This window comes from Anser anser (genome assembly GCF_964211835.1).
Source record: "Anser anser genome assembly, chromosome: 12".
Taxonomy (NCBI): Eukaryota; Metazoa; Chordata; class Aves; order Anseriformes; family Anatidae; genus Anser; species Anser anser.
This window is the reverse complement of record NC_139733.1, coordinates 7,782,125-7,805,482: the sequence shown is the minus strand read 5'-3', so window position 1 is coordinate 7,805,482 and position 23,358 is coordinate 7,782,125. Positions and strand designations below refer to the sequence as shown.

Sequence of the window (23,358 nt, the reverse complement as noted above, 5' to 3'; positions counted from 1 at the left end):
CTGCACTCCCAGCCCTGAGAGTAGAGTCCTGAACCTTGCTTGGTGCAGGACACGGGCATGCCTCAGGTGCTGACCACGCAGCCCCAGGAAGGCACACTCACCTCCTGAATCATGCCGATGAACTCGGAGAAAGCCCAGTTCAGCTGGTTGAGGACGCTGTTGAGGAAGCTGGGGGCCAGGTCACGGTCGCTGCGGAGCAGGTCTGCCATGTGCCTCTGCAGCAAGGTGGAGGGGCACGGCTCTGAAAGCAGACACAGCTTCAGTGGCCTGCACCCAGAGCGGCCATGAGTCTGGGGCAAGAGCAGGTAGGAGCTTGCTCCTGGGCTCGTTAAATATTGGCTTCTGTCTTACTGTAAGACAGTAAACGGAGATGGCAGGGTGCTGGGAGGCCGGGCACGACGACGGTGCTGAGCAGCGATCTCGCCTGCTGGGCCTCTGAGCGCTTTTTTGCAATGCCAGCCTGAATTAAGCAGGGACCAGCCCCGCGTGCTTGCTGCTGCCCACGTGCACAGCGCGATGCCCCAGAGCCCCGCAGCCTCGTGCTTGGCTCTGGAGGGTCGCCTCAACTTTAATTGCTCCCGATAGCAGCGTGGCAGCAGCTGCCCAGAGCCAACACCTGCCAAACCCCACTCCTGGGAGGCTTCTGCCTGGTGCTGGGCCGTGCCCTCGGCAGGGCTGCCCACGCTCCCCGGCCAGGTTCAGGAGCACTGACACCGCAGCATCCAGGGGAACCAGCTGTGCTGTGAATGTAAAAGGTCCTTGGGGCGGCATCCTGCTCGAAAGGCCAGCACAGGGGCAAAGGAAACACGGGGCAACCTCCAGCACATCGCTGGGGGTTGAGCAGCAAGGTGTAACTACAGGCAGACTGCTAGCTGGGAACAGCAAAGCCAGGGAGAAATGGCAGGAGACAAGTAGAGATCATCACCTCCGCCAGGAACAGAATAAACTGCTCTGTACACTCCCACTCCTAAGTACGAGATTCTGGTGTGATGGGGACACGTGCCGATGTCTGAGTGCTTACGCTCCAGGCAGGCCAGCACCCTGGCTTTGATCCTGGCTCAAAGCACATCTTTGGGAAGGATTTCATCAGACAAACATCTTTAATGTCCTATGCCCACACTGTGGTACTTTCCCAGCCCTTGGCAACGTGTGGCTCCGGGGCTGCCTTTTATGTACTCAGCGATCCCAAGCGGCTTTCCTGCTCAGGGTCCCCCTGAAGCTATGCAAGCCTTTGGCATGGAACGTGTCCCAGAGCAACATTTTACAGTATAATTGTGTGTGGCAGGAAGAATTCTAATTTGAGCTTGGCTCCTGCCCTCTTTATTTGATAATATTTCTTCTTTGCTGCCCCCTCCTTCTGCTGGGAGAGGCAGAGATGCTGCTCTCCATTTGCTTCCTCCAGCTAGCCCTGATTTCACAGACCTTCACAGCAGCCCAAATCACTCCTTCCAAACAGGAACACCTCCAGCCTAGGCAGTTTCTCCTATAGAAACTGTCACGTCTTTGTCCCCTTTGCCATCCCTCCCTGACCCTTGCCAGGTGTCCCAGATTTTCTTTGGAGAGGTGGAATCAGAAGCTCTGGCAGCATGCAAACCGCAAATGCAGGGCAGATTTGCAGGAAGGCATTGTGTGGTTTTGCTTCCTTCTATTCTCCTTTCCTTGTAATTGCTGTTGTGTAATTTGTTCCTTTGACTACGCATCAAGATGCGTTTTGTTGTTGTTGTTTGTTTGTTTGTTTTCCCCTCCGAAAGATCAAACTAGGATTGCAGTTTGAGGATAACCCTTCTGTAAGAATTTATAGTTCAAGATCCTCAGGAACCTGCTGGTTGCAAGGTGCAAGCAGAGAAGCCCAGGAGTCAGTACTGGAGCCCACTGGGTTTTCTTCCCCGTCAGCGACAGAGGCTGGCACGCAGCACGTCCTTAGCAAATCCGCAGATGACACTAAACAAGGGGATTTGTCTGACGTGCGAGGCATCCTGAGAACCTTGAGGGCTGGGGCAAAAAAAACCTTGTCACATTCAATAAGAAGCACAAAATCCTGGATCTGCGGATACCAGCCCTGGCTGGGAACCAGGGGGCTGGGCACCGTTCTGCAGGGGGGCTGGGGAAGATACCAGCTCAGACAGGGGACAGCTGAAGGCTTTTGCTACAACTGAGAGGTGGGTGACGGTGGGAGGATGTGCTCAGAAGATCAAGAGAAGGCGCTGCCCCTCCGAGCGGCCCCGGGGAGGTCACACCTGGCACAGAGCGGCTCCTTCCTCAGGATGGCGCAGGGACAGGCCCCAGGGAGGTCTCCAGCCTCGGGGGCTGGACAAAGCCCCAGCCACCTGGATGTAGAGCCAGCCACAGCCCTCATCTGAGCAGAGGCCGGGCCACATGCCACCAGGACCTTTCCCACAGACACCTGTGATCTTCAACTTTGTCTCTACAGGCCCAGCTTGCAGCCCACTTTTAAACCCCATTTTTCCTTTGCATTCACTGTTCCGCCTCTGGTTATGCTGAATTTCACCTCCATTTTCTCTCCCAGTCCCTCAGAAGAGGAAGGTTATTTTGCAGGGCTGGCATTTTTGGTCTTTGCTTTTTTCCTAGCCTCCCCTAAATGTATAAAAAGTGTTTTTTAATAACTGCTGACATATTAGCCCCCCTCCAGCCTTCAAGTACTGAAGCAGTTTTAGGCAACGACCATCAGCCCTCGTGGATGAGCTCTGGGGGTTGTTCCATTGGCCTGCCACCAAAGCCTCTTTTACTGACATTTCAAGTCAAGACAGATCTCCAAATGAAGCGCCCAGCCAAAGCCTACCTCATTTGAAGGCAGCTTTGGTTTTCTGAAGGATGCTTTTCTGCTTGTAATAACTTGCTTTATCCTGACTTTTAGCCAATGACTGTTTCCTCATGGTCTTTTTCCAATAAGTGGTGTGAATTTGCTCCAAGCATCCAATTCCAGGTTCTTAAATGCTTTCCTCGCTGCTAGCAAAGACTATGCCAGTCTGTAAAAGCATTAAAAAGCGGTGCCTCTTGTCAAACCTCTCCGCAGTTACGTAGGGGTTTTTTTTAAGGTTTTAAGCTACCACTAGGAGAAGGGGCACTAAATTGGCCTTTGCTGCTCCTAGGAGGATTGTGAGTCTTAAATACACTGTGAGCGCTGCTGCTCTTTGAAAGCAAGGTAAGAGACCTGCCCTTGGCCATAGCAAGAGCAGCTTCTTCCTCTGCATGCGTTGCGAGATTGGGGTCTCCACAGGGCAATCATTAATGGTATCTAGAAACCTAACTCCGTGTTAGACCCTGGTGCTGTGCTCACCCCCGTTTACAAGTTCACCTTTACCGAGGCATTTCCTCCCTCACATCCCAGTCAGCATCACTATCCTGGGTATTAACACTGACTTTGTGTTTGCCAGTTTTTTGAGAGGAATGTCAGCGTATAAGGAGTCTACGGCTCCTTGTTGATGTGGTTACTTTCTTGATCTTGGCAAGAGTACGTCATTAGTATTTCTAAAACTTGTAACTCCTTAATAGAAAAGGCACTCAGTCTTGGCTTAGCCATCATTACGGCAGATAAAGACCAGTCATTGGAACAGAAATCAGTGGTTTTCCAAGGCCAGAAATTATGACCTCAATGCATTTAATGTGGGCAACAGAGCATGGCTCCGAGCGGTTACGGATACATCTGATGTTTCCACAACAGAAACTTCCCCACAGAAATATGAGTGAAGCAGCTGGAGGAGAAAAAGCAAAGATCTAGGTGGGGGAAAAACAGTGAATAAAAACACTGAGCTCTTTGAAAAGATTATTAGGCAGCCAGAGAGCCCCAGTGCTACAGCAGACACTTCAGTTAGAAGGTTCACCGAGGCCAGGATGAAGCAAAGACGTAAGTTAAAATGCAAAAAACAAAGTGAACATAAACAAACATAGCCAGCAGTCAAAGAAAACAAGGAGAAAAGAGGTAATAGAAAGAAAAGATATAAATGAAACATCTGTGACAAACCTGGCTATACATCCGTTTCCTTAACTGGAGGAAAATATTACAACAGAATTATTTTTAAAACTAGTAATGGGAGAAAGTCAAACAGTAGTTGAGGCCCATTAACAGATAGAGTTAAAAATTAATAAAGCAGACAAAGTGGAAGCGTTCAATAAGTGTAGATAGTTGTAAAGAAGCAGGGTCGTGTACTTTCATCACAGGAAGATAATTATGTACTTTATAGTTTGCTAATGACTCTGGAAGATTTATAACAGGGCCATTTGTGAGACTCCCTGGCCAGCAGACCAAGTGACGTACGTGTGGGGGCTCCGAATGCTGCAGCACTTACAGCAGAGCTGGGAACACAGAGGAGGAAAGCCCCAAATGGTCCAGATTCGGAAGCAAAGCAGTTCCACCCAGCATTAATCTGAGTTTTCAAAAGGATCCAGATGTAAATGCGAAACAGCTGCTGCTCGGTGGCTGCCACGCTCGTAGAATAACCGCGACAACGGTAAGCCAGCAACCCCCACCACCGGTAAATTGGGTCCCTTCAAAGAAGCATTTACATAGGACCAAAAGAAACATTGGTAGGGTGAGGCAGGAGGAAAGCAAACTGCATTCAGGGAATGAGATGTCAAAAAGGTCAGACGCAAGGCATGGTGAAGCCCTAGTGCACGCCTGGGACTCCCGCATGCCTCCAAAGCGAAGTGCTGGCAAACAGGCTAATGCAAGCGCTGGCTCCGTGACCAGCACGTAAGGGAGTTGTTCTACCCAGCACGACACTGGCAATGCTGGGGCTGTTAGGAAAAAAAAAAAAAAAAGTAAAGAGTGAACACAGGGGCTTGCAGGAGAATAAAAAAGCCTTCCTGAACGAGACAGAGGCTGCACTTTTTTTCCCCCACCACCATTTAGAAGGGCAAAGAAGTGAGCTTCCTTTGGTACATAAACACTTTTGAGGGAGCAAATGTTGTAATATAAACCCAGCAGAGAAAGGCAGAAGGAGCAGCAGGAGATGTACGCTCCCATCAGGAAAATATCATGGATTTATTTCTGAGGCTGAGGAACTACCACTGGAAGGGTTTGGCCAGTTAAACTAACACAGGACGATTCTTTTGGTGTTGTCAGATAGACAGGGTTTCATCCTGGAAGACCTCTAGCTTAGACAATCTGCTGAGGTGAGGGGACGTGGGCGAATCCCCTGGGGCGCCCCGTGCAGCAGTGCAGCTCAGCGATCTCATGGTCCCGCTCGCCCACCCGCCACCACCTGACAGATGTGTGGGCAGAAGGCCTGGGGCAGGGGGCTGCAGGCCGAAGGCACCCTGCAGCTCAGTGCCAGCAGTAAAGGCTGGGCCTGGCACGGCTGTGTGCGCCTTAGCAGCACCCGGCCTTGCTTCCAAGCCCCAGGTGGTGCTTCCCAAAGGCAGCAGCTGCCTGAAAGCAAAGCCAGTGGCGGCCCCCAGGACTGCCCCTGCCAGGAGCCGAACCCGAGGCTGAGCCCTGGCTGCTCGGGAGCTGTGCACTGCTGCCCAAGAACAACCCAGGGAGCGAGCAGGACGACACACGCAGCCTTGCTGAGCCTGTTCCCCTCTCTGGGCTAACACAGGCAACCATCTCGTTGCAGGGGTGTTCGCCATCAGTGGGAATAGGTAACATGCAGGGCAGAGCAGCCGGTGCTCTGCATTTCTCAAAGATACCGAGAGACAGCCAGCACGCCTCTGTCACCTGCCCAGAGTCCTTCAAGGAAGCATCCCCAGTGCAGGATGAGGCTGGAGCACTAGAGAAGAGGCATTTGCAAAAGCTCCCTTCAGACTGGCCTGCAGAAGCAGACCCAGACAAAAAAATTTTTTTTGGCTCAGACGTTTGTCCTTTTTGTCCCTGCCAACGCTCAAATTGCAACAAGGTGAAGACTGATGGGTGTGAAGGCATCTCCTCCTCCTTTCCCAGGCAGCACCTCAAGGACACCTCTGAGTCCCATGTCCCTCTTCAATTAAATCAGCATTCATTATTGATTCAGTTGCACCTTAAAATAGCAGCCCCAGGATCGAGTCCCCAGTAGCCTGCCCAGCCCACTCCAGGCTCAGACTGCGTGGAGCCATCTGGAGATGGATTTAGAGAGGTCTCGAAAACTGAGGAACTTTGATCCTGCCCGAAAACTTCCCTGGGTGGGGGGGGTCTCAATGACCACTCTGTAGCACTGACGGCAGCTACCTGGGGGCTTGCTTGTGCAGTTAGAGGGTGCGGGACAGTCCTGAGGTCCCTGCCACATGTACCAGGGCTTCCCCATTGTCCTCCGAGGATGGGAGGAACCCAAGGCTGGCACAGCCTGCAGCAAGGCAGAGCTGCGTGATGCAGCCTCAGAATCTGCCATGTGGATGCCAGCCTCCCTGCCATCTCCTGGGGCTGTAACTGAGAAAAGAGATCCTCGTGTGAACCCCTGTGCCCCCCAAAAGAAGATTCTCTCTACGTGAAACAAAGGAAGGAGGGAGCTCTCTAAAAGCTACTTCACCAGACAAGAGAGGATCACACACCAAACTTACTCTGGAAACTAGCAACAGAGAGATCTCCTGGGCACCCAGAGGCAGGAGAGAAAAAGAGAACAAGAGTGCCATTAGAACAGGGATAGGCAGCTCTCCCCACCAGAAGGGGCTTCCAGCACATCTCCACATGCCCACATCAGGCTGCAGCATCCTCTGTCCCCCATCCCTAAGCGGCTCTCCAGGAGCAAGATTTGGCATGAAGCCTTTTCCACAGCAGAGAGGAACCAGGAGCGTATCCAGACTGGCCAAGACCCTGCAAGGGTGAAGCTGAGGACATGTACTTCAGCTCAGGAAAGGTACCTTCTCCTTCCCATGTCTTTCTCAGATGCAGCGGAGCTGAGGAACCCCTCGGTTTGACAGTAGTGCTGATAACTGAACCGCCATCACAGACAGGACAGGCTCTGCCAGGCTCCAAGAGAAATGCCTGGTTAAAACACTCCCTGCTTGCAAACTTCTCCAGTGCCCTTCCTCCTTGGGCACCCACTCCCTCTCACAGGGTACCTACTGCTTGCCTTAGTCATCAGCTTACCCATAGCAGCTGCTTGCTGCAGACATCAAAGCTACTTCTCCTACGCTTACATTCTGGGGTAACGCTCTGGTAAGGATGCACCCCTGGGCCTCTCACCTTGCCCTTGAAGGGGAGAACCCCCCTTGGGATGAATTCGACCCAGCACCCAGTCTCCAAAAGAGTCATCAGCAAGTGCAGAAGACTGAGAATGCCCAGAAAATGCTGGCTGCAAAGCTCAGGCCTGGATAATTGGTTAGGATCCCCCTAATTCTGCAGCCATCTCTCCCACTGGCCTGGCCCATAGTAGAGATGCCTGCTAGAGAAGATGCCATCCCTCCCTCAACCACCCTTCATAATCCCAAACGCCAGTGCCCCGGCCCACTCACTCTGCAGGCTGGGGAGGCTGGCATCCTCAGGCTTGGTTTTCAGCAAGTGTGGGAGCCGTGTGTATCTGTACCCGAAGCCACAGCCCTGGTAAAAGAGGTGAAGAAAGATCTCAGAGGATGACAAACAGTTGGGTTTCGCTGCTGTTGGAAAGCAAAACGCTCAGTGTCCCCCCAGCCCCAGGTGGTGCGAGAGGCAGGGATGCTCACCCGCCACAGCCTGACGAGAATCCAGTTGGTCTGCGCCCAGGGCCGCTGCTCGTAGGGAGCCAGGAGGTTCTTCATCATGGAGATCCGCCTACCAGACAGAAGACATAGGTCAGCTGCAAAGGGTCTGGGGACAGGGAATTAAATAGGACATACAGTAGGACCCACAGATCTGGGACAGAGCAATACCCACTGGTGTAAGAGAGAAGAAAGGCTCCCCAAAGCAACTCCCGCACTCTGCTGCAGCTCCTCTACCCCCGGCCATGCTTGGCAGCCCACCTGCTCACCCCAAGCCTTGCCACCAGCCCAGCCCTCCCGCAGGGAGCAGGCAGGGCAGCACTTACTGCTCTTCCGGGATCCTCTCTACAGCACGCAGCGAGTGGGGGTAGCAGACATAGCTGGCCAGCGCCTGCATCAGGGAGTCCCGGATGTCTGTGGAGGAACGAGAGCGGGTTAGGACAGGCATCCAAGGACACACAGTGTGCCACAGAGCACTTGAACACCAGAGGCTGGGAGAAACTAGCCCTCTTTTACAACAGACCCTCCCTGGACATGTTCTGGAGAAGAACCAACTTTGCAGACACCAAATTAGTGGGATCAGTTGATGTGGTCAAGGGAAGGGTTGCCAGAGGGACCTAGATAGGCTGGAGAAATGGGCCAGCAGAAACTTCATGAAATTAAAAAAAAAAAAAAAGGACAAATGGTGAAACCTGGGCCTTTGCAATGCTACAAGCTGGGATTTAGTGGGTGGGGAACAGCACTGCTGAGAGCAACCTGGGGCTCGAGGCAAGCAGTAACCTGAGCTTGGGCCAGCAATATGCCCTGGCAGCAAAGGAGGCCAACAGTATCCTCTGCTGCATCAACAGGAATGTAGCCAATAGATCAAGGGAAGTGATTATCTCCCTTTAGTTAACTCTCATTAGATCCGACTGACACTGCATCCTATTTTGAGACCCCCAATACAGGACAGGCATAGAGTAGAGTGAGTTCAGCAGAGGTCTGCTAAGATGGTCAGGGGCTGGAGCACTTGCCCTGCAAGGAATAGCTAAGGGAGCTGGGCACAGAGATGATAAAGCTTTGGGGTTTACAGCAGCCTTCCAGTACCTGCAAGGAGGTTATCAGGAAGATGAGAGGTTATCACTAAGATGCGGTCCGTGACTGTGGTTACAAACTACTAGCGGTATACGGGGTGAGGGTAAGAAAGAATGGGCACAAATTAAAACGAGAGGTTCACACTGGATATGAGGAAGAATGAGGACAGTCCAGCACTGAAATGGGTTGTGCAGAGAGGCTCTGTGTGGTGCAGCCTTCATCCTTTGAGGTTTTCAAGACCAGAGTGGATAAAGCCCTGAGCAGCCTAGTCTAGCATCATAACTGACCCTGCAGCTAGAGACTTCCCAAGATCGCCTCCAACCTGAATGAATGATACTGTGATTTCTGCCTGACCTACACTTTCAGTCCGAGAAGCATCTGCACCCTCTGTGCAGAGGGAAGCTCAGTCATGAAGTGGGAGTGTCTGAAGGATAAGAGTCAAGTGCCCTGAGTCTGTCTCTTGAGCCCACTGTCTCTTCTGTCTTTAGCCGTAGCAGCTGAGGGTATTCCTAGACTCTTGCCTTCCTGTTAAAGGTTGCAGAGTACTTCTAGATCTACTCCTGTGCAGCCAGCCAGGTAACTTTAAATCATTTTAATCTAGAGCACAAGCTCACCTAGCCAACCTCCACAGAATCAAAAGAGCAGCCAAGCATCCTGGTGCTCTGCTGTGGATGTGACAGTTGCCAGCAGACGAGTGGTATGACAAGCAGCACTGTGGTCTGCGACAGAAAAGTATGCCTACAGTCTTCGCCTGGCCTCTCAGAAAGACAGTGTGATCTAAAGGATGAAGGGAAAGCAGCTTCTGAAAGAGGAGCAGGGTCACTTCTAAGTCTAGATGACACAGCTGAGAGGAGGACTCGTGTGTCCTCCTGGGGAAGCAGGATAAACACGCCTTCAGAAATGGCTACTGAATTAGGAAGAGTTTAGAGTAGTACGAGCCTAGGCCTGTGTCCAAAACTGGTTTCCATGCAGCTGGAACTAGACATGTTGGATCATTCGGTCTCCAGGATCCCCACAGATATGTTACAGGGTCATACACTCAGGGACCTTCACAGAGGACACGCTGAGCTGACGAAGGAAAAACACTGAAGTCTCTTTCTCCAGAAGCAGTGGTTTCCCTACAGATTTAACCAAGATGAGCATCAAGCTGAACAGGGAATCTTGGTTTGGCAGTAGACACAGTCCACTCAGCAGGATGCTGGGTTTCTCCAGAAGCCCAAGTCATGCCCCAAACGCAGAGAACTAAAGGCAGAAGCACACATGCAGAGATCAGCATTTTACTACAAATTTGTGTTCCTCACGTTAACAAAAGCTCATAGCGCACTGGGGATGTCCGTTTACAGCCCATCTGTATCTGCATCTGCTTGCCTACTCCTATTCCAGCTCAGGAAAAACAGAGACTCACCATCCTTGTGCCCTGGCAGCTAAGAAGAAATCCCAGACTCAGTGTGCAAGTAGCTGGGACACGAGTCCTGCTCTCAAAGGGGTATCCCAGGTCATGTATCTAACCCTGAAATAAGCAGGACGTGCTGGGTAAGGGCAGAGTCCAGACACTCATTGTATGTGGAGGTATAGAGCACTCCATGAGCTCAGCAGATAGATCCCAATGCAAGTCTGCTGAGCCACCAGCAGTGGGACCAGTCAGGGCTGCACCGTTATCACCCCAGAGAAGAAGAGAGCAGCTTTACCTGTGCCCACAATCCTCGAGTCAGCAAAGTGCTTGGCCAGGATGGCAGCGAGGCGCATCAGAGTCTCTTCATAGCCTGCAAAGAGGAGGGAGAAGGGGTCACGTAACAGCACAATGGGCAGCCCTGTGGGCCAGCTTTCCCATGGACACAGGACAGGCCCTGGGATTCATTCCTGCTGCAGCTATCTTTGCAGTTTTGTTGTATGTCTAGCTATCAAAACAAACAGATGGGATAACATGGGTCTACAACACAGCCTCCCACCTCAGTGTGCAGAGTCTAAAGCAGTTACTCCGAGAAAGATAAAACCATGCAACTTGGATGGCAAGAGAGAGAGGCTTAACGCAGAAGGGGCTAAGCAACACAACTAGCACCCTGTATCTATGCAGAGAAGCCACGTCCGGCCTGCAGGCCCTGAAGAAATCTGCTACTGCTTAATTATGCTGCTCCCTGAACAGCAGGTACAGCTCTCACTTAATGGATGTGAACACTTTAACTACGTCTTGTTGGCTGGAACGGCAGGTCTTCTTGCCTTCGCAGGCTCTGGAAAGCACAGAACAATTTTGCTAAGAACCACTGGGGTCACATAGCCAGGAAAAGCACAGAACATGCACAGAAGGAATCCACCTAAACAAAGATGGTTGGCACGAATTGGGTGGTCATCTCTATATCCCAGTCCCATGAAGATTTGAAAACAGTCCCAGTTTCTGCACTCGTGGCACGTCTCCCCCCACCCAGCAACCAGCAGCATGTGTTGTCAGGGCAATGACATCCTCCAGCATCCCAACCCATTCTTGACGGCTCCTTGGAAATGAAAACCATAGCTGCCAGTGATTTTCACTACAGCCAACACCATGACGGCTTTGGGCAAAGCATGGGCTCCCTGCCTTAAGCTCAGTACAGGCCGTAGCTCAGCAGTAGGTACCTACTCAAGGAACAGCACTCAGGACTTGTTCCACATCATATAGATGATACGAAGTGAAGGACATCACAACCAGCAAAGGACACAGATGGGATGCCCTTGTATTTAATCACAAGGATGTGGCTTTATTTAGATTTTATCAGGCCAGAATTAGCAAGGACTCTCTAACCCCTTACCTGGAAGCTCCTCCATGCTATTGACAGGGCTGAAGTAGTTCTTGAGTGCACTGTAGCTGTTCATAGCCACGCTGAGGTAGAACTCTGGCATGAAAGCAAAAAGCGAGCCTGTCCTGTCGCCATGCTCGATGGTGCGGATGCACACTCGCAGCAGCCAATAGATATCCTGCATCTTCTCCTGACCAGAGAGAACACAGCAATCCCCAGTCAGTTCTGAGCAGCTTCTCTTTGGAAAAACACAACAGTCAGCACAATGCTCAGGCCTTACAAACATCTCCGTGTCTGAGGTGCTCCTCAGATGGCTGCTCTAAGTTCATTAACCAGATCTGTGTTGTTGGATCTTCTCACAGAGCCACAGAAGTGTCAGAGGAAGGAACAACCAGGGATCCCTACGCCAACCTCAAACTCAGAGCACAGTGAGCACTAGTATGAGATCAGATCAGCAGTGGCTTTGTCTCACTGAGCATTGCAGCCCTCCAGGAACTGCTCGTTGGTGGGGCCTATCTGACCACACAGGCCTGATGGCAAAAAAAGGCACGCTGATTTTAATTCCAAGTACAGTGGCTGAAGGAAGGCAGGCACTAGCATTCCCAGCATAAATCTGCTGGAACAAAAGCTCATCTTTTGTAGGAACTAACAAATGGGAACTGGCAGAAAGCTTAGACCAACTCAGATCCCTGCAATAGGCAGCCACTGCTTTTTAGATTCTGTGCCAGCCATTCAACCAGCTTTACCATCCTGAGGAATACTGGCTTCTTGCTTCTCTAGCAAAGCTCTGGGGGTCCTAGATCAAACCCAGGAAATTTAAGGGCATCTACATAACTTTAAGCTATAAAAATCAGTACTAACAAAGACATAGGAAGAGGAAATGCTACTTTGTATCCTGTACTGCCAAGAAATACCATAAGCAATAGCGATTTGCATATAAACAGAGAGAAGAGAGTTACACTTCTAATTAAAAAAAAATAATCAGAAGATAAGTGATTTCATTTGCTTAGGGGCTTTTCTAAAGTATGCCACTACCATCTTTGGGAGACTTACATGGGCTTCTTCTGTAAATTACACTGAACTAGTATAAATCAATTAAATTGAATAAAAGACATCTTTATCTCAACACTGACACACACCTCAGCTCAACTGTTGCTTTCAGGATAAAGAACAAGTGTGCAGACAACATTAAGGTAAAGAAAGCTGCATTTGATTTTATAAAGACTTGATAACCTAAAAACATCATCTTAGGTATTGCCAAGACAGAAGAATGCCTACGCCAAGAGGAGAGAGAGACAGTCACCCACAGTGTGACAGATAAATAGCGTCATAATAAAATAAGATGGTACTGTCTACTTTAAGAATGTTTTGGTCTCCCTTTTAGCTAACCTTGAGCCCCTCAGCTCAGAATAAACTAGTAACTAATTCCCCAAAGGAGCAGCCCCTCCCATGCTCAACACCTCAGCACAGAGCAGGACTTCACCTCTAGACGGAGAGCAGAATCAGTCTCTTTCTGTCCAAGAGCACCACTCACACGGGTATGTCCCTCCGCAGCAGGCAGGTCCTGTGGAGGCTGGAGCCCTCTGGGGGCACGTCTCCACTGGGAAACGCCTGTGCCAGCTGTGAGGGGCAGCCCTCAAGGTACAGGCGGTACGGACAGGCTCCTCCACGCAGCCACACTCCTCTCTGGAGCAAGCTCACTCGGCTCCTGGCACACATTTCACAACCCAACTAGTGACCTGCCTTCCCTGCAGACCAAGCAGGTCAAGGCAGAAGCACGAGCAGATGCTGCTGGTAAATCCAGAAGAGTGACAAACCCGCACTCCCGGTGGGAGGCAGGTACCCACGTTTAATAGGACAACAGATCATCTAGAGACACGAACAATCGTGGTGGTGACTGAAACGCACACAAGTAACGCCCCCCAGCGTCTCAAGAGGAGTCCGGGAAGAAAGGTGTATTTTCTGGCAAGCGTGGTCTATGCTAATGCAGCTGGAGAGCTCCTGCAGTGCCGCACTGTGTTGTGCGATCCTGCTCTGGGAGTGAAGGAGAGGACAAGCAAAGAGCTTGAGTCAGATCAGCCACTGCAGCTCTGCCAGACATGTTCATAGGAGCCACTGTTCTTCCACTCCGTTTACATCCTGGGACACATGCTGCTACTGCATGTTGAGAGAAATGTGTCCTCTTCCCCAGCACAAAAAAACAACCAAAAAACGTACAAACACAGATGGGGCAAGGCAATGGGCAAGGGAAGACAGGAAGAGGAGATCTGCAGAGTGTAAGAGCACAAACTGCTCATGAGAAAACAGACCAGAGACTACACCAGAAGATGGTGAATGCAAGGAAGAAAGAACAACCTGTGCAAACAGTCACTGGGTTACTAAATGTACAAAGCACTCTCTCCCCATAGGAACCAAGTGAAGAAGGGGAGAACACCTGAGCAGAAAAGCCTAACACTTGGATCCTGCAGATTGCAGGAAGAGCCTTAGTGAGAACTCCCTGTGATGCACAGCACAGCTCAGGGAAATGCTTCACAGTAGCCTCTGTCCTCTAGGCACTCCCCAGGAACTGGACGGGGCATTTGACCTGAACCCTTCTGTCTGCAACAGAGACCTGACTTCCTGAGGGAAAGCCTACAGCACCACCCAAAGCTCAGAACAGATCGGGATGTGTCCTAACAAACACTTAGGGACCAAAGCTGGGACAGGAGGGGGTCCAGGCCTCGGAAGGAGGCTCTTCATGCACATGAAGGCAGAAACAAGCCCCACAGATCAGCATTGCTCCAGCACCGGCAAAAACGTCATGTGTGACACCACAGATACAGAGACACGCTCTCTTGGTATCTTCTGAGCTGCTCACATTACACTCCTGCCCACCTTCGAATAGATGGTGACGTTTATCCAAGCAAGGCGACGACTTAGGTGATTGAGTTTCTCAGAGAAGACCTTTTGGCTCTTCAGCAGCTCCTCATGGATGTCTCTCCTCTGAAAAAAAGAGTACAGAAATGCAAGGGCAGACATCACTTCCACTTATCCTTTTTCAGAGCTGGACAAACAACACAAAAGCAAGTAATACCTTGGGGCTAGCTAGGGAGTATTAACAGGAAAGGAAGGGGTCAGCAGCCTTTCTGCAGAGGGAGTGGGAATCAGTGCTATAAAAAGCATTTACTGGCCTCAGCTGCAGCCCACAAGGCCTGATGCAGACACTGGTCCAGTGTGGAGAGTGGCTTTAGGGTCAACTGCTGTCAGAGATACTTTTTTAACGCATCATCAGATACATTCAGTCTGACAGCTGGAACAGGACATAAGTGTCCCAAGTCCAGCACAGCAGGGTATTTCCTACTTTTTTTTTTTTTTCTGAACCTTTCATTGTGCTTGTGAATGACAGGTGTAAGGAATAGCCCCAGCAGCCCAAGCAAAAGTGGTGTGGCTGGAGGTTGGAGAGTCTCCTCTGAACAGGAAACCTTTCCAAACCACAAATCACAATCCTGGGGTACCCCCACATTCCCACCCCAGGAGGCTGGCTCCAAGCTGCCTGCAGCACACAGAGGTTTGCGAGTTGCCGCAGACTGTCTGGGAGAAGCCGAAGCAATTACTTCAGTGCCTCTATTCCTTGAGGCAGTGGTACAATGGGTTGGCACAGCATGAAATGTGGTTGCCAGCTCCAGGCATGGATTACTACCCCAACAAGACGTTGCTCCAAGGCTGGAAATCAGGCACCGTGCTTCATGCTTTTTGCCAGGTACTGAGGAGCTACCAGAGGAATGAAGCGAGGAGTCCAGCGACACTTACCCTCTTTGGGCAGCGGCTGATTTTTTCCTCTGTGTCTTTCAGTGCCATGGCATACTCATTCACATCATCTGACACACCAACCATCTGAAAAACAAGCAGATTCCAACAATAAATGAGGGTATTTTTTCCCCTAGATACACAAGCATGCAATCAGATCCCCCATGGGGGTTGGGAGGACACACAGTCACTAAGCAAGCAGAAAACAGAGAGTCAGTGTAGGAACAATGGAGGTTGGGAGAATGGATGCCTGCAAAGCATGTGTCACTTACTTTCCCGAGCTGCTGGTGGACGCTGAGGTTGTACATCATCACTATTCCATCCAGGATTTCCAGGAGGGAGTTCTCTGTGATGGGCTGGTCTGGCTCCTCTGGAGGTCTCCCCAGTAAGAGACCCTCATTTCCATGGCTGCCTTCAACTGCAATCCGCCCCCAGGACAGGAGAGAAGTTCTCAGCACGGCATTTTGGCACCTCAGCTTCTGCCTGCACCTCTCCCAAGTCAGTGGCCAAAGCTCTGCTGTTCATCTAAAACACATTCTTCCTTCCCATCCCGTGTGATTCACTAGTCGCACAAACACACCATCCCCATCTCACTGCCTGCATCGGGCTGACCTGGCAGACCTGCTCAGACAGACCCAGGCTGTGCTTCGGGGACCTGCCTGGTCCCACCCCAACAACAACCGTGCTGCCTCCGCACTACGCCCCTGCAAAGTCTCGCTGCGCTTGCAGGAGCCAAGGCAGCATCTCTTTGCACAAAGCGACACCATCAACGGTGTCACGTGCAGGACAGCCAAGTGGCTGACTGCGGACTTGTGGGTCTCAGTATGCGCTGGAAACGGGAAGGAGCAATGCTGGAAGTAATTAGATTGCTTTATTCTTGAGAGTACTGGGAGCTGAAGATGCCCTTCTCCCAGGGAACAGCTGGGCCACACTACCATGCAGCAATACTCACTGTCCTCCTCTGTACGCTGCTCCACACTCAGCGTGCGCACTTTGACCTTCTCAAGGGCGCCAAGCGGCCGCCGTGGGTTCATCAGGCTGACAGCCGCGGTGCTGAGGAAACGGTTGGCGCGGCCCAGGGTGGGCGAGCTGAGCCAGCCAGGTCTGGCAAGAGCTCCACCGATGGCCAAGGCGGCAGAGGGACGCTGAGACTGAGAAGAAATTAAGGGAGGAACAGTTCCGGCTGTTAGGCTGCTGACTACCCCCTTGTCCCTGCAAGGATTTTGGTACAGATGGACAGGGGCTACTGGAAAGGGAGGAGGTACCTTCCCCACCGAGTCTGGGCCAGCAGTGGCCAGTTAGCAGACGTGTGTTCCTTCCTAAGGGCGCGTGCCAGGCACAATCAGCAGATCTGCACAGCAAGAAGCTGTGTCTACAGTTGCTTTGCACCCCTTCAAATGCAAGTGTCAAGAGCTGCCATTGAAGAGAGGGGGCACACTTGGGTCTGTGAGGAGTTAGAATGTGGAGAAGAGAAAATTTTGCTGCTCAGACTTGGTGCATCCAGGACCTTGCTGATCTACGGCAGCTCCCGTGCATGCTTAGCTGTTTACCCAATTGCTCACGGGCTGCTTACAGTCCCAGCCCAGACACTGCTTCTCTCTAAAGCAAAGCTCAAATAGCTAGAGGCTAAGCTTGCTGCCCCAGCTCCAGGGGCCCCACTGATGAATTGCAGTACATGGCTCACCTGTGCTGCTGATGTTGCTGATTCCTCATCTTCATCAAGATCATCCATAGTCACTGACTGCAGTTCTGCAGGGTCAATCAAGACATTGGCTTTTGCAGCCAGGTCATCTGCACAAAGCACACCAGAGCAGCTGTGAATGCGCGAGTTACCTGTCACAGCCCTAGGCTCATCTTCTTTCCTGCTTTTCAGCAGCAGAGAAGCAGCCAGTGAAGCTGGACGCTGCATCAGAACAGGCTCACCGTTCCCTTTATGTGGAATAGATCTGCCCTTGCTAACAGAACGAAGACCAAGCAGCTCACTGAGAACGCGTTTCTGTTCCTGTTCCTACCAGCAGTAAACAGAATAACTAAGGAACCAGGAGACAACTGCTGGGGACAAACTGGAGTAGCATAGGGAAGGAAACTCAGGGCCTGAGACCATTTGATAAGCCTCCAACTCTTCAACACTGCCCCATTTTATGTCCCCAATTCACTAGGACTGCAGGTCCCCTATAGCCCAGAGGAAGGCTGCTCTGATGGAGAGGGACTCTATCACGGAGTGTATTGATAGGACAAGGAGTAATGGCTTTAAACTAAAAGAGGGTAGGTTTAGATTAGATATAGGGAAGAAATTCTTCACTCTGAGGGTGGTGAGACACTGGAACAGGCTGCCCAGAGAAGTTGTGGATGCTCCATCCCTGGCAGTGCCCAAGGCCAGTCTGGATGGGGCTTTGGACAGCCTGGTCTAGTGGGAGGTGTCCCTGCCCATGGCTGAAGGGTTGCAATTAGATGATCTTTAAGGTCCCTTTCAACCCAAACCATCCTCTGATTCTATGACAGCTACGCTGTACAAAGCCTGAACACCGTGTCTTCTAGTCCACAGTCATGGGTTTAAAGCTGTCCAGGAAGGACACGGGGCTGCTACGTGTTGGAGTGTTACAGCAAGGAAAATGCAGACATTTTCACACCCAGCAGAGCCGTGCTGATGGTCAGCGCTTTGACAGCTCCCAGCCCTTGGCTGTGGTGCAGCAAAAGCACTACCCCAGCAGGTATTCCCAGACTATCCCCCTTTCCTCCACCAGCCAAAGGCTGAAGCAAGATCCCCGAAGGACTGCTCGACTTGGACGCCCAGTCTTACCGCTGCAGGCCTCACATGCCACTACAGCTGCAGCAAGGGGAGCTGGAGCTGCTGATGTGCCAGGGCAAACTGTAGGTCTAACCCCTGTTCTACAGGCAGCCTCCCTGGCTTTGCTTGCTGGGCAGGCTGAGGGTGCTCTGACACAGAGAGTGATACTGTGCTCAGCTCCTCTCCCTTATGCCCACCACACACCATAAGTCTGGGGAAAGGAGTAAAAGCTCAGCAAGAGAAAATCAGGATATTAGATTAGACAAAAGTTTCCAACTGAACATTCAGGCTAAGGCACGCAATTAGGAAAAGATGACAAATTAGTGCCCCAATCAGGGATGTAACGCCGTCAAGTTAAAGGACGCTCCACACCAGACAGATGCTGTCTTCTCTAGAGTAACTTGCATCTCACTAAAGCTCAGATCTTCTCTCCTTCCATTTAATCACAATTCATTATCCACAGCTCCCTCCCTGGGATGTCTCTTGGGTGAACTTCAGCCAGGACCTGGGGTGCAGGTATTGGAAGCAAGAGCACTTACCTTTCAGAGTCTTCTTGAGATGAGACAGGAGACCTCCAAGTCGCTGAAGGTCAAAATAATCCACCTTCCCGTTATAGAAAAGCTGGGGAGGGACATACGCCTCTAAAGCAGAGAAGGAGATTTGTTTGTCCCATCAGTCCCATGCACAGGACCCACACACACACCAGCACAAACAGGTAAGCCCTCAGACAGACCCCACGGCCCAGCCTGAAGCCACGCTGAGTGACAACTTGTGTTCTTATAAGAACACAAGCCATTGAGGCAGAGGCAACTTCCACCATAAAGTAAGCACGAGATTTGCACAGAAACAAGAGCAAGTGATGGTCATTGACAACAAGGCTCCCAGCCACAGGCACTGGGGAAAATTGGATCCTTGGAAAACTCGGCAGCTTTCCACCCGGCTACTCCAGCTCAGACACTGAGTGCCACAGGGTACTGTAAGGCACTTATTGAAAGGATAAGCCAAAAGCAAGAAAAGGGACAGGCACAGCTGGGTTCAAGAGTGGAAAAGCAACTGGCATTGACTTGATTTCCCCATAATCCCACAGTCTCAGAACCAAGAAAATACACAAATATCGTTCCCTCCACTTGAACTATTGGACCACTGAGCTACCCTCCTACAGACCCATAATCAATACTGGACTCTGCTCCAGAGCATACAGGATGAACTAGCAAATATAGGTGATATTCTGCAATTCTCAAAGGAATTATCCAGAATTGGTCAAGGTATTAAATGGAATGGATCTGCATATAGGAGTTTCCAAGAATGACTAGGAAATACAAGCACAGGGTGATAGAAGGCACCAGCACCCATGAGAAACACAAAACCTTCAGCATCCTGGAGAGGCAAACCCTGGCCCAAACACAGAAGCATCCTCAAAGCTTCTCCACCAGACCTTACCATCACTGCTCAGTGCAGCAGGGGTCTTTGCCTTGTGGCCATCCCAGAAGAAACGCAGGGCAGCAATAAGCCGGTGCAGGAAGCACACCATGTACTCTGGCGGGCACAGCACAGTCAAGTTCTAGGGCAACAATGAGAGTTCAGCCATTAGGGCAGGTGTGAAAGTGCATCTTAGTCCCAGTGGCCACATGGGACAGGCAGAAGAAACCTGTTCTCAGCCTTGCTCACGTGCACCAGTTTGCAAAGAGCACCTCTAGTTTCCAGCACTGGGATGGAGCCCAGCACTGATGGCAGGCAGCAGCTTCCACCTCTAAAGTCCTTGGCCCCAAAACAAGCTGGTCTGATAGAGGAGGATGTATACCACGTGCTCCACCACTAAAGGTGGGCTGCTCTTCAACACAGAGAGGCAGATGAAGAAAGGGTTGATTCCAAAGCTGCAGGCCGACAGCCTGACCCAGAGCTGGAAGGCCAGTCCTCATCCAGGCGGGGAAGAGGATGCTGAAGCCAGCAGGCCAACTGTGGCAGAGCACACCACAGCTGCACTTGAGAGATTTTAGCAGGATATTCAACTCACACCCAAGGCTGCTCCCAAGGATCTCCTTCCGCCTGAATCACTACACAGGACTTGGTTAAGCTCCCTGGTTTCTAGCCTCAGATTTTCTCCCTCCTCCCCACACACTGCCATATCTAGATCTCAATTGCTCATCTGCTGGAAGCAGCCCAGCCGAAAGGGTAAGAGCTCCCACCCTGGAGGTACCAGCTCTCAGAGTGAGGCTTGCAGTAAGGCTTACCCCTCTGTTGCTAGCATGTTGCTAACAACATTGCTCTGTTGCTACTTACCCCTCTGTTGCTAGCATTTTCCTGAAGAAACTTGCGGAATTTGTTCAGGAAGATGTATCTGGAGGCTTCCCCCTGGCAGGAGGAAAAGTAGATGGTGAACTCACACGGAAAGGCATTAATTGTCCACCTCTGCAATATGTTTGCCTCAAGTCATGCTTGCCCAGGGGTGCATTCAGGCTTTAGGCACTTAAAGCAGAGGGGCACGCTATTTTTTTCCATATTAATTAGGCAGACCCCCAGCGTAACCCTACATCAACACGCATCCAGAAACCCCACAAAAAGGTCTGGCTCTAGAGTGATGCCTGAGTACTGATGGTGCCTGAAGGTACTGAGGTACTGAGAACAGAGCAGCTCCCAGTATCTGCCTGGGAGCCACACTCCGTAGCAGAAAGCAACTGACCCAGTCTCCACCAATGCTGGAGCACCCACGAGTATCTCACAGGCCACTGCTACGCAGTGCTGAGTTTTCTGAGGCCTGTACTGGGATGCACTGATCACGGCCAACAGATATTCAGCTTTACCCAGATGAGCACTCTCCACCTGCTCCCTAGAGGCACGCGCTCACATAGCTGATGTTTCATTTCTCTCTGGAATTAATATTAGTTGTCAGAGTAGAATGAACTGCAGTCAGATTGTGACTGCTTAGTTCAACAGAGACCCAAGACTGGCCTAGATGCAGCTCATATAACCGGTTAACACTGGCATAGCATCTGATACCCCTTTAAACAGAGTCCAAAGTCTCAGTTTATGCAATTCAGCCTGCCTTAATGGATCAGTTAGAGAATTACTTCTGAGGACCGAAGGTCTCAACAGATGCACTTCTGTACAGACACAGTGATGTGTTAGCCACCACACAACTCCCAGAACTGCTTCTGGTCCCAGAACTGGCACTCGAACTCTAACAGAAAGTGCAAAAATCTGTACCTTACAAGTCCTGGGATGTGGAGATACTGGAGCAAAAAATCCACAGAGTGCTTACCCCTCCTCTGTCTTTGTTGTTCAGCAGCAACTTCAGAATCTGAACCTGGAGACCTTCCACCACTAGAACAGGGACAAAACAGTCTGCTGTCAGACAACAAAAACTGGAGAACTACCGCCCACCCACATTAACCCCAACTGCAGTACCCTGTCACCAGGAGAAAGGCCACCTCCCCAGCACAGGCCGCCCAGGAAGAACCAGCGTCAGCAGAATGTTAGTCCCATCACTGTGAGAATTTTCTCCTTCTCCACCTAGCAATAAATCCATCCCCATCTGATGGGGATGCCCCTAAAGGGGACAGCCACTAAAGGGGAGTTCTGGCTTGCTCACGTCCCCTGGTGGGATGTTGCAGCTTGTGGATTGGTCCCTCTGGCTGCACACAAGGTATGGGGTCTTGGCAGTTTCCATCTTTCCTCACAAACCTTCGATGCGTTTCTTGAGCCGCTGGCAGCCTCTTTCATACGCCCGCCGCCTCAGCCTTTCCTCAGCACTCTCCTCCTTCACTTCCTTACTCTCCTTGCCCTGGTTGGGGGACAGACCCTGATTAAGAAGAGAGCACTGCACAAGGAAAAGTGTCTTGTCAAAGGAGGAACAGAAGCTCACTGAGACAATGTACAAGTGCGTGACAGCACCTGGCACCACGCCTAAACAGGCCTCCCCTGGCCTTGTAATGAATAATGTCAGGAGATCTTTTGAGGACACACAAGACAATCTGCAGTTCCTTAGACTCTGTGAGGTTCCCTTCCAAATCCGTTGCCACAGAAAACTGTTCCCTTCCCTGTCCCAAGCAACGTACCCTAAACATCCCTGATAAGGGAATAATAAAGATGATAAGGCAATGTAGAGGCTACAACTCTCACACAGCTCTGAAGGGTCCACCAACGTTAACACAGTTGGAAACACGGGGCCAGCAAATGATGGGTACGGCTGGCCACCAAATTTCTTTCAGTCTCCTTAGAGGAAGATGTGCCCTTACTCACCTCCTTGGTGAAGCGGTTTGGCCACCACGTGGTGGGAATGAGCTCTTGCAAACCAGCCTCCTCCACGCGAAGCGGGCTCTTGATGTAGAAGAACACAACCGAACGGAGCACATCAAAGCTGCAGCAACGTTAAAGCAAGCACAGCAGCTACATCAGAGAAGGGGCAGGGCGTGTTCCCTGAGCCGTAGTGAGAGACCCCTCTCCAACAACCACTCAAAGCTCTGCAAAATCCAGAGCCCCCTTCTCCTGGGAGAAGCCCCATGCAGTTTTCACAGCGGCTGCCCAAATGCTACAACAGCAGCTGGACTGCTCAGAAGTCTGTTTTGCTCTAGGGACACCAGAGAGGTTGGTCAGGTAGAAATAAAGTCCTGTGTGTTAGTGATGTGGATGTGACCTTCCCTCGTGGCACTGTTTCCCCCTCCTCAAAGCAGAACTTTGCAGAGAATGGTGTCAGGCAGACAGAGGAGACCTGAGCAATTAGAAATAAACTCCCAAAGATGGAGTGGCTTCTGCCTCCCAGGACCTGCAGATCCTTTCAGTCTCTTTGGCTGTGTTATCGAGGGCAGGGGGGATGAAGGCTAGAGGAGGCACAAAGGATACAGAACATTGCTGAGTAGATATTTCCTGGATTTCTCATGCTTCAAGACTGCAATGGTGAGACGGAGGTAGTGAATCTACAGAAACAGAAGAAGCAAAACTGACTCCATCTACAGAAGAGGACACAACTCTCTAAGAGGTACAATGGGACAGAATTGTCATCTCTAAATCAAACAACTGCAGATTATCCAAAACATCAGGTACCCCTGGACAAGGGGACATAATAGAAGTTGGCTAGTCACAAATTCCTGGGGATCAAGAAGTACAACTCACTTGCAAACCCAGGTCTGGGATGATGGGAGAAAACCTGTAAGCCCGCAGCAGTGACATCAGTAGCTGCTTGAGGCACTCGTGCACTTCATACTCCTGAGAAAATAAGAAACACATTGAGCAGCAACAGCAAGGTGTCAGGAACAGCGATAGGTCTCAGAGTGTGGCTTTGGAAGGATGCAGCATTCACTTGTGCACTGAAAATGGAGGTGCTCAGAACCC

General features: G+C 51.0%; 1 protein-coding gene across 3 annotated transcripts in view; it reads right to left on the bottom strand.

Annotated features, from left to right (window-relative positions):
* RNF123 (ring finger protein 123) overlaps positions 1 to 23,358 on the bottom strand; it is a 50,478-nt gene that overhangs the window by 14,891 nt on the left and 12,229 nt on the right. For all 3 annotated transcript variants that reach the window (XM_083796026.1, XM_083796025.1, XM_083796027.1), the window contains 19 exons: positions 23,140 to 23,232; positions 22,870 to 22,943; positions 22,270 to 22,387; positions 21,712 to 21,811; positions 21,290 to 21,351; positions 20,311 to 20,382; positions 19,471 to 19,591; positions 18,570 to 18,671; positions 16,927 to 17,033; positions 16,195 to 16,393; positions 15,515 to 15,660; positions 15,246 to 15,329; positions 14,331 to 14,438; positions 11,469 to 11,646; positions 10,374 to 10,448; positions 7,938 to 8,025; positions 7,597 to 7,684; positions 7,390 to 7,474; positions 102 to 241 (listed from right to left, as the gene is read on the bottom strand). In XM_083796026.1, coding sequence (XP_083652152.1) covers positions 102 to 241; positions 7,390 to 7,474; positions 7,597 to 7,684; positions 7,938 to 8,025; positions 10,374 to 10,448; positions 11,469 to 11,646; positions 14,331 to 14,438; positions 15,246 to 15,329; positions 15,515 to 15,660; positions 16,195 to 16,393; positions 16,927 to 17,033; positions 18,570 to 18,671; positions 19,471 to 19,591; positions 20,311 to 20,382; positions 21,290 to 21,351; positions 21,712 to 21,811; positions 22,270 to 22,387; positions 22,870 to 22,943; positions 23,140 to 23,232 — 2,040 coding nt within the window. The remainder of the gene's footprint in view (positions 1 to 101; positions 242 to 7,389; positions 7,475 to 7,596; positions 7,685 to 7,937; positions 8,026 to 10,373; positions 10,449 to 11,468; positions 11,647 to 14,330; positions 14,439 to 15,245; positions 15,330 to 15,514; positions 15,661 to 16,194; positions 16,394 to 16,926; positions 17,034 to 18,569; positions 18,672 to 19,470; positions 19,592 to 20,310; positions 20,383 to 21,289; positions 21,352 to 21,711; positions 21,812 to 22,269; positions 22,388 to 22,869; positions 22,944 to 23,139; positions 23,233 to 23,358) is intronic.